General features: G+C 37.2%; 1 protein-coding gene across 1 annotated transcript in view; it reads right to left on the minus strand.

Moving 5' to 3' along the window:
* Sema2a (Semaphorin 2a) overlaps positions 1-6,513 on the minus strand; it is a 168,632-nt gene extending 162,119 nt beyond the window's left edge. The window contains exons 1-2 of the mRNA XM_035870468.2: positions 6,042-6,513; positions 4,986-5,936 (exon numbers count right to left, since the gene is read on the minus strand). Coding sequence (XP_035726361.1) covers positions 4,986-5,166 — 181 coding nt within the window. The 5' untranslated portion in view covers positions 5,167-5,936; positions 6,042-6,513. The remainder of the gene's footprint in view (positions 1-4,985; positions 5,937-6,041) is intronic.
* Between the last annotated feature and the right edge of the window lie 4,088 nt (positions 6,514-10,601).

Below are 10,601 nucleotides of genomic sequence, written 5' to 3' on the forward strand. Positions count from 1 at the left end.
CTCGCAGAGAAAAGCTACGTCGCCACAGGGAATTTTGAACCGCAAATCTCAGCGAAAAGCAAATTGCATATACGAAATGCATACGTGTTATGTCGTTAATGTTTCTATATCAAGTATTGAACATAGACGAAAGCTCTTTTCATTCGAAGGAATCTTTGATAAAACATATAAATAGATAAAAATAAATGACATTTATGAATTCGTTGATAATCGGAAGAGGTGATCTCGAAAGGCGGAAATCGACCATGATGATTTTCGAGCGTTCAACGTAATTGCACTACATTTATGTGTACGCACGCAAGCTACGGAACGCTACACGTCAAATGCGCGTGTAAATTGGATTAATGGATCGGTTTGAGAAGCGCGTCGAAATTAATATCCGTTCCGTTAGTTAGTAGAGATTCGATACCAGGAGCTTACAGATTCACGGTCCTATCGCACTGGCCTACCAGTCGAATTCGCAAGTGCAGATCAAATTAGTCCTTCCACATGCGGATATAGAGAAACACATGTGAATATGTGTTCCGTAATTCCCTGAACAACGTTTACAAATATTTGATCGATCGTAGATCTATTCGTTTTGTACTCTATCCTTAAAATTTCATCGTTGATACGAAATATTTCGTATTCTTTTATACGACACGTACAATAATTTTTTATTCTCTTTATGAATCACATCGTAAAAAAATTAAGTGACAAAGAAACCTAACGACAGTATACAATTACGATTAGAATTTTCTTCGAACCACGACTCGACAGACAGACAGATAGATAGATAGATAGATAGAGAGAAAGAGACAGAGAGAGAGAGAGAGAGAGAGAGAGAGAGAGAGAGAGAGAAAGAGACAAAGAGATATCCTTATCGAAGTTCGGCAAACAGCAACGATAATCTGAAAGCCTAGTATATCTTATCGGAATAAAGGAGGCAGTATGACAAAAGCGAAGAGAGACTTCACGAGTATTTACTCGTGAATATCAGAGTTTATACTACTTCGACAGTTTCGAAAATCGTGTTCAAAGACAACATAAATATATATTTCGACTAAGACAAAATTGAATTTCTAATGTCAGATTCAATAACGTTAAATAAATTAAACCAAACGTACAATATATCATTCGTAACTATTATAGATCTCTTTCCATTTCTCTTTCTCTTTCTTTTTCCTTTCTCTTTCAATATCGTTATTTTCCAACCTTCGGAATTTTTGACAGCTCTTCGTTAACCGTATTTTAACGCAAAGACGCTGAGCTACCATACGTAGAACTGAATATATTCGAGCGGTCACTAAGTGCTTTTACGTGTACCTGCTTCAAATAGGATAATGATAACGTACGATATTATTTAATATTTCTCGTTTTTAGGCCACTTTAAGTTTAATCGTGACTAACGTTGATTTACGATAAGAATTTAAATTTAAATACATTCCCGTATCCTTTTTATAAATAAAACTGTGGTCATCGACCCTATGTATGTTACATTTTAAATAAGTTTACCTTTGCTCAAGCCGACTGTGATATATAAAATGAAATATGGAAGAAAAAAAAAAAAAAAGAAATAGTAGACGAAGAAAAAATAATACCTGGATGAAATCGAAATATCCAGTGATCGTTTGATGGCGCTGATGACTAGAAACGTGCGAGAACGAAACCACGAATTTTGCAAGGGATATCGTATTCCTGTACTTCTGAAAGCATCCAGAGAGAGAGAGAGAGAGAGAGAGAGAGAGAGAGGGAGAAAGAGAGAGACAGGATACAGCCGTCGTCCATGAAATCCCTCCTCCTTTTGGTGCGTGTTTGGTCCTTGCAGCTACGGCGGAAGATGAAAGATAGAAAGAGAAAGAGAGAGAGAGAGAGAGTGAGACAGAAACTGGGAGGAGAATGGAACGGAAAGAGAAAGAGAAGGGACGGTGTTATATCGGAATGAGAGAGAGAGAGAGAGAGAGAGAGAGAGAGAGAGAGGGAGAGACATGCAACGAGTCGAAGCAAGCGCGTATACTCGACTTCCACACGAGCAACCAACCAACCCACAGGAAAGCGACCGACCATAGCGAGCGGCACAACCATACACCGACCGACCGACCATTCCACATTCCATTCGATGCTTCTCTCTCTACCCTGGCCACATAATGAAGTCAGTCCCGAGCGTTCTAAGCCCTGGTAATATCGCGTGGCAGCGAGAAAGAGGAAGAGAAAGAGAGTGAAACAGAGAGAGAGAGAAAGAGAGAGAGAGAGAGAGAGGGGAGGGAGAAGGGAAGAACAGTACTCTCCCACTCTTTCGACGGTCCTTTGCCACCCCCCGAGATAATATTGGTGATATATGCTAACGGGCTTTCCTGTCCGGGGATACGTTTTTACCTTCTCTCTCTCTCTCTCTCTACGCGTGTATGTTATTTTCTGTCCTTCTTCTTCTTTTTTCTATCTCTATCTTTCTCTCTTTTTCTCCACAGCTTAAACGATTTGCCGCCACGCTTTGAGGGTGGCTAGGGGTACTCCCAGGTTCACTATATATTTATCTATATATAGGTATACATACATATATATATATGTACGCACATAGGTATATATATAGATATACCATATCTGTCTCATTCCCCCCTTAAGAAAAACGTCGGGGAAAGTTTAATCCCTCGTGGATCGCCGCGAAAAGTGTTTTCGCACGTTGCGAAAATTCTACCGGTAAACTCCACCCCTACGACGGCCACTGGATTGACCAGGGAATAGAGAGTTCCGGATTTTCAAGGGGCTATTTCGCTTCGACAGTATCGTCGAATTTAGTTGCTGGGTATTAATGCGAGGAAAAAAAAACTTTTAACGAGAGAAAATGAGAGAAAGGGGGAAGGAGGGAGGGAGAAAGAGAGAGAGAGAGAGAGGATTTTATACTGCTAATTTGGAAATACTTATGATATAGAAGAATAAAAAAAAAATGTTGTACGCTATATAAAAGTATAATCACGTGAATTGATAAATTTCAATTACGCTTACGAAGAAATTTGAAGCTTTACGTAGTACGTGATTTAATTGAAGAATTGCAGTAAGTACCACTTTCTCAAGATGAAACGTCGAGTTCATTTTCAGTGTACGCTTCAAACGCTCAAACAGTCCTTTAACCGTGCTGCACGAGTTAAAAGCAAAGACGACATACAGTACGTAAAAGCTTTTCCATAAAATGATCTCACGTGCGAGTTTCCATAGACGATGAATAATAAAACCCATGGCATGAGAAGTTATCGGTAAAATTCTAAAACACTTTCTAGTTTATCTCATATATATATATATATATATATATATATATATATATATATATATATTCGTTTATGTATAAGCGATAATATTCTTTGATAATAAAAGTTATCAGTGTATAATATAATTACAAAAATTATATACAATATAATTTTGTCATTCGATTTGTTTGCGTAACGTACAATTAATACAATTATTATAGGTAACACTAAGATATATTTTCTTTATTCAATTGTTCGTATTTGTTTCTATCGCGTCTATCGATTTTTAATCCTAAAGAAATTAAATTTGATCCCTCTCTTTCTCATATTTCCTTCGAATTTGATCTTTCCCATATTCTCGTTTAAATTACTTGCGAGTTAATGCGAGCCAACCGATAATGTCTCTCAAGCTCGTTATCGAGCTCGAGCGCAATTTTTCATCCTGACAGAAAAGTAACGTGATCGTGACTTAATCTCAAGGGTCTGTTATATGCGCTAACGTAAGTAAATAAGTACGTAAGAGTAACGTACGCAAACGTATATCACAATTTCTACGAACAGCCGCACTTTTACGTGAAGGAAGAAGACGTCAAAATGTACAACGATGTTCGTGTAAAATAAATCTCGAGCTATTGTATTCTCTTCCAGGTGAGTAAACTTATCCAACGAGAAAACTCAAACGATGAATTATTATAAAATCGTTCTACGGTTAATACGGAATTAAAGTTTTACAGCATTGTTGTTTGTGAATATCTAAGTACGTTGAGGAAAAATTACAAACGGATTAAAAACATTTTTTGACTAGTACTACGAATTTTTAACGATTTTTTAAAAAACAAAATTTAAAGAATAAAATTTATAATAACACGTAATTGTTTATCATTCATATCTCAATCTCGAAAATTAGATTGGATTCTATTGAAAATTTGTTACAAATTTTCTCGCATCTTTTTTTTTTTATATAACACGTATTTACGTAATGACATTTTTATCCATGCAAAGAGTATATAATACACTTACAAGATCTCATGATTAAACGATTCGATTTTGACATAATAACGTTGAGAAATTTGTATTATAAATAATTTCTCCGTAATGATAATTAAATCACATTAGTGGAGCAAGTCTGATAACGATTTTTAAAGATTAGAAAGTCATACGGCCGACGTGTGTACTCTTTCTTTATCTCTTTTCAAAGCTTCTACCCACGTCGATATTTATCTACCTTCTTCCGACATGAACTAATTTAACTATAAACTATGTATACAAAAAGAAAATCACAGCTTTCTAATTCCGTTTTGATCACAGACTTGAAAACGTCAACCCTTCGAGTACACGTGTCCGTTTCGCGAGTTTTATAAAAAAAAGGCGAATAAAAAGAGGGGAGAGAAAAAAAAGTATAACTTTTACCCTAAGCAAACTTCCAAAACACGCCCCCTCTCTCTTTCTCTCTTCTATCGACGATGAAAAAAAGAAAAAAAATACTTCGTTTGCGAAGTTACTTTCAAGTTTGAGTTTGGTTTATGTCCCTTCGGTGAAATACGTCCGAAATAAAAATAGAAATAAAGCATGACGCATAATTCAAAAAAAAAAAAAAAATCCATCAGATCGCCAAGGCCTTTTCATTTTCAACAAAAATCGACCTTTATCCTATCCGCAAGAATGTATACTAAGGAAAAAATAGAAAGAAAAAAAAAAAAATTACAGGAAGGATCTATATACGTATTTACATCTGTACGTTGAGAAAAATAAACGTAATCAAACCTTTGTGATGCCTCAGGTGAGATCGACCACAGCAAGGTTGTTCGAAATAAGCATGTCCAGGATGAGCAGCAGCTAACAATCTGCTGGCCAAACCGCTAGGCAGAAATTGTCCCAGGACAGCTGCTAAAACAGCTGCCCTCACCAGCAACGCCATCGTATCCGGTAACCTTCGTCTCTGCATTCTTCCAAATGAACTTTCACAGATTTTTCTATTCTCCCTCTTTTACTTCGTATATAGAAATTTTAAGTAATAAAATGTATCACCTGAAATCTTTTAGCACTCGAATTGATCGGAGAACAATTTTCTTTTTTTTCTTTTTTTTTTTTTTTTTTTTTTTTTTGACAAATTACGAAACTAAATGAAACAGATCTCTCTCTCTCTCTCTCTCTCTCTCTCTCTCTCTCTCACCGATCCATTTAGAACGAATTCACGAGTATCCAAACGAGAAATAAACTTAAGCAAGATATCACTTTGTAGTTTGGAGATAAAGAATTAAATTTGAATGACACGCAATATCTCGGCATTCGCAATATAAAACGTTCTAACGAACACTAAACGAGTATATATTAAAAACGCGCATGTCCGTCTATCATTCTCTTCTACGACCTCTGTTTCTCCTCTCTTTTTAGCTTCGAGGCACGGAATCTTTTACCAATGGCGCACAGGTATGTGTGTATATATATATATATATATATATACACGAGAGAAGAGAGAGAGATGAAAACTCAACCGCGTGCTCGTTTCATATCCCCTCTTTCACTCTGTCTTCCTTTCTCTTGGACGCCTTCGGTACTGCCTCGGAGGACAAAGGAATTCTTCCTCCGCTTCTCTCCTTCCTTCCTTCTCTATCTCTCTCTCTCTCTCTCTTTCTTTCTTACTCTTTTGGCTGATTCGATGTCTTTTCGTGTTTCTTCCTTGTAAAGCCACTTTCCTTTTATTGTCCTCGAGTTCTCCCAGAGGTAAGCATAAAAACAAAAATGGTTTACTGTCGCTCAAGTTTCTCTTAGAAACGACGATATTTTTATCTCTCTTTTCTATAAAAAAAAAAAAAAAACCTTTGAACGATCTTCGATGTATGCTCGTTCATTCGCATCATGTTCCCACCGATTACTTCCGTTTCCCGCCGATCCTCCTTGCCGCCATATTAAGTAACACAAATGCCGTGTTAAATGCCGTTCTTAAATTCGTCTAATATTTCTTTATATTCCTTATTTTTCCTCTTCACGTTCGTCGAATAATAACTTAGGAAATAGTACGGGCACAACTAAATATAACAAAGGGACGTAAAGTTTGTCGTCACATTGGTTCCATCGAAACACCACAAACTTTGTTCACCGTTAACGCGAATAAATCCTTTCGTTTACATAGCGAATATATTTTTAACGATGCCACGACATCATCGTACATATCATTTCTTTAATAATGAAATTATGAAGTACGCGTAATTAAGAAACGTTAGAAGAGAGTTATGGCGGGACAACGCGAAGTTGCTAAGAGGAGACGCAATAACAACCTCCCTCTTTGGAGGCCGCGGCACGACTGTTACCCTCGCACGAGCGTTGCCGCGTTCAGGTCCTCGGCCGCGCTCGGCTACCTTCGTCAAACTTCGACCGTTTTCGCATTCTCGTGCCGCCGAACCTTGCCGCCGTCGTCGCCGCAACTTTGCCATTTCACGCGCCAAACTTACAATCTTATGAAAATGATCTCATTTTCGTTTCTTTTTTTTTTCCTTTTTTCCCCCTTTTTTCTGTTTTTCTTTCTTTCTCTTTTTTCTTTCTTTTTTTTCTTTTTTCTTTTTTTTTTCTTTTTTTTCTTTACGTCCATCCACGAAGAAGAAGATAAGTACATCATTTCATAAAGATCTCCCCTTTCATTCATTATTTTTTAATACATTATTTTATGCAATTCTCTTTCATATATTTCAGGAAATTAGTTTAAAGTGTAAAATACAAATTATATATATCTTCGACGCGAGAATGAAAGATTATATTTATTCATTCATGATTACATTTAACCATTATTGTACCAATCGACGTACTTTACGTAATTTAAATTATTTTAGTTCGAAATCTATCGGATTGATGCTTTTAATCATGGATTGAATCGTTATTAACGAAAATTTAGATTCTCTCTAAATAGAGATAGTAATGGATAGCAATACGAGTAAATTTTCTAGAAATAAAATAGCGTGAATAATCATGATCGGTTTATCTGGTGTTTGTTCGTTGAAACAAATTAAAATTTTATAAGCTCAGAGAAAGGTATTATTATAATAATTATCGTGAAATTCAAAGCGTATTAAAATCGGGTCATTTATCGGTTATTCGTCCATCGATATCATTTATAATATCGTAGCGACTTATTCAATAACATCGCTGGAGTGAGCGTTACGTTTTCTCGAACAAAAATCTGTAAATCAGATGAAAAGAATAAATAAAAATTGTGAATGTACGAATCATGACATATAAGAACCCCGTAGAAATTCATTCGTCAGTTCTCTGTACCGATGGATTCAGGACGAAACCATTGAACATGTAACGCGACTACACAATCGATGACTCTAACGTGACGCAAACGAGAAACGAATAAATGTTCGACATTTTTCGTTTCTCCAGTTGTAATTGCATTTGGCGGTATGTTTCTGTCGCTTAATGACAACCAGGATCGATGGCAACCGCAAAGTACCCGATAATCCGTTTATCCGTGTACAGCGCCAATCCCAGGGAACGTACCAAACGCTATGACCATGTTTCACCTTTTATCATGTAAGAGATTCACAATCGCATGATGAACTCTACATACGAACAAAGATTCTTCATCGTTTCTTTCTCCTTTCGACTGCACTGTAAAGAGATCATGCCACCTGTTGCATCGCACCAACATTGACTTCCGGTATCAAGTCTTGGACTTCCAATGGCGCGGAAGGTGCAACATTTGGATCTTCGATCAAACCATTCTATTGATACTCTACATTACGAACAACAAAGTAACCTACAGCGAATGATTCGAAATATAATAAGAACGTACTCGATTCATTTTCCTGTTAGCCCAGCTGTTATATTCCCATCATGATTTCTAATCAAAAAATCTATGAAAACTGTCGGACGTCAAAATTTTGGAAATTTATTTTCATTGAAAACGTTCAATTTGATTCTTTTAAAGTAAGAGTTCTGAAAAAGGGCAAACCTTCGAAGGAACCCTGAACGTTTGATCTGTACGTCGTACATAAAAAGTTTTCGATCACGCGAGCATTAAAATATTATATAACGCAGATATAATTTTTTAATCAATCCAACAGGTATTTACAAGAAAACAAAAGTCATCTACGAAAAGATATTCCACGAAAGAATTATCATCTAATGTAATAATATTCACCTTATCTCGAGAACTCGAAAAAATATTATTTAAGAATTAACCGATAGAACGAATGCACCGTCAACATAACTTTTTAGAAACGAAAAATAAATGGATCCAACAACCCCGTAGTCTTTCTTATCGTCTACTGGGTGTCACGAGAAACGCCTAGAGGCGGCCACCTTCGACTCCCAAGAGAGAAGTAAGGAAGGAACATGAAGAAGAATAAAGAGAAAAAAGAAAAGGAAGAGAAAACCTTCGCGAAAGAATACGTAAGGAAGCTTGTGAGAAAAGAGAGAGAGAGAAGGATAAAGAGAAAGAGAGAGAGAGAGAGAGAGAGAGAGAGGGAGAGAGAGAATAGAGAAGGGTGGTATGAATAAGTCGATATGCTAATGCGAAAACCCCCAAAGTTAGCCGAGTCGAGTGACTAAAGAAAGTTGCGAGGCATCCTGGATGTTCGGTACAAAGTGTCCCTGGCTAACGCAAAAGGAAGAGAAAGGATAAGAAGAGGGAGAGGACGATTTTGTAGAAGAGGCAACGAAGCTCCTATCTCGCCATTATCACCCGGTACAAACCACTTCCTTTGTCGTCTTCTTCGTCTCTTTAGGTTCACCAAGCCTTAAGGAAGAGGAAAGAGAAGGAGAACTGAAGGAGATGAAGGAGGAGGAGGAGGAGAAGGAGGAAGAGGAAGAGGATAGAAGAAGCCTCGGTTGGTGTACCGAAGGTAGACGAAAGGGAAGTCGTAAGAATTTTAGAACAAAGGAGAACGGGCCCGTTATAGAGGCAGCCATGCCTTCCTTCTTGGATTCTCCTCATCCTTGCTCAAGGTAGGATAAAACGAACGAGGTGAAATAAGAAGAAGTAGAAGAAGAAAAAAAAAGAAGAAAAGGAAGAAGAAGACAAGGAAAGAAGTGGAAAAGAAGAAAAAGAAGAAGAAAAAGTCCTGAGTATCCTCGAGCAGCTAGCAAATCCATCGACCGCCTATCCCATTTCATTTGAAATAGTTTAGAATTGCATGAGCCTCTTTTCTGTGTTCTCCGACGTGACCTGAGGACGAAGCTTCTTACGAGAAACGCGTGCGAATTTTCTCTCTCTCTCTCTCTCTCTCTCTCTCTCTCTCTCTCTTTCTATTTTTCTATCTCTTTCTCACACTCTTTTTCTCTCTTTCTCTTTCCCCTTCTCTTTTTCTCGCGTTTCTGAAGAAAACTCACGTGGACGAGTGCAAATAGCCGGAAAAAGCGTGGAATGATTCTCGGCTGGTAAGAGACGTTTAACGCTTGAAATATAAGACGACGAACGGAATGAGGGGTATGAGGTAAAAGGGTGATACTACGAGAAAGAGAAACCCGCGAATGGCAAAAGGTTGATATCTCTCGGAGGTGTGTGTAAGAAAGCAAAGGACTCTCTCTTTCTTTCTCTTTCTCACACACCTTCTTCTTCTCTCCTCTGGAAGCGACGTTTCGAAGGATATAAATTCTCGAGAGACGTTAAGACAAAATCCTTTTGCTTCTTTTCCTCTTTTCTTCTACTTCTGTTCTTTTTTTCTTCTCCTTTTTCTTTTTCTTTCTTCTTTCTCTCTTTTTTTTTTCTTTTTTGATGTTGCCGTTCTTGTTTTAACACTAAGTCCGGAATGTGCGCTGACCTGCTTTTTGTCCGACCAAGTTTCTTTTATATTTCAAACAAGATTTCATTCTCTTGTAACGGAATGCGAATTAATCGTATTAATCAGAGATTTTGTAACAATGGAAAATAAAAGACGAAGGGATATAGGACTGATCCTTTTTTTGTTTCGTTTCTTTCTTCATTTCTTTTTCTTTCTTTTCTTTTCTTTTCTTTTCTTTTTTTATTTTGAAACATCGAATAAATTTTTTAATATCAAAAGCGCGTCTTTCTATAAAGTTCGTCAAAAATCGATGAACGTGTCCGTACTTTCACACATTTTCCATGGAAAGAAGAAGAAGAAGAAGAAGAAGAAGAAGAAGAAGAAGAAGAAGAAGAAGAAGATGGAAGAGAAAGAAGAAAGCTTGATCCTTCGTTAGCTCCGCTTGAATGGAGGCAAACGTCTGGGCTGTCATAAAAAGCGAACGATGAGAAGGCTTTCGCGGGATATTAAATATTCAGGAACGTCAAATCGAGTCCACATTATCCTCTTATTCCGCGGAAGGTACTTCGCCGAGATTCTCTTCTCTTCTTTTATTTTCTCTTCTTTTCTTCTCTCTCTCTCTCTCTCTCTTTTTTACATGCGCACTCGCGCAACCTCT

Source organism: Vespa mandarinia, chromosome 7, assembly GCF_050613455.1.
Source record: "Vespa mandarinia isolate Hongniang chromosome 7, ASM5061345v1, whole genome shotgun sequence".
Classification (NCBI taxonomy): domain Eukaryota; kingdom Metazoa; phylum Arthropoda; class Insecta; order Hymenoptera; family Vespidae; genus Vespa; species Vespa mandarinia.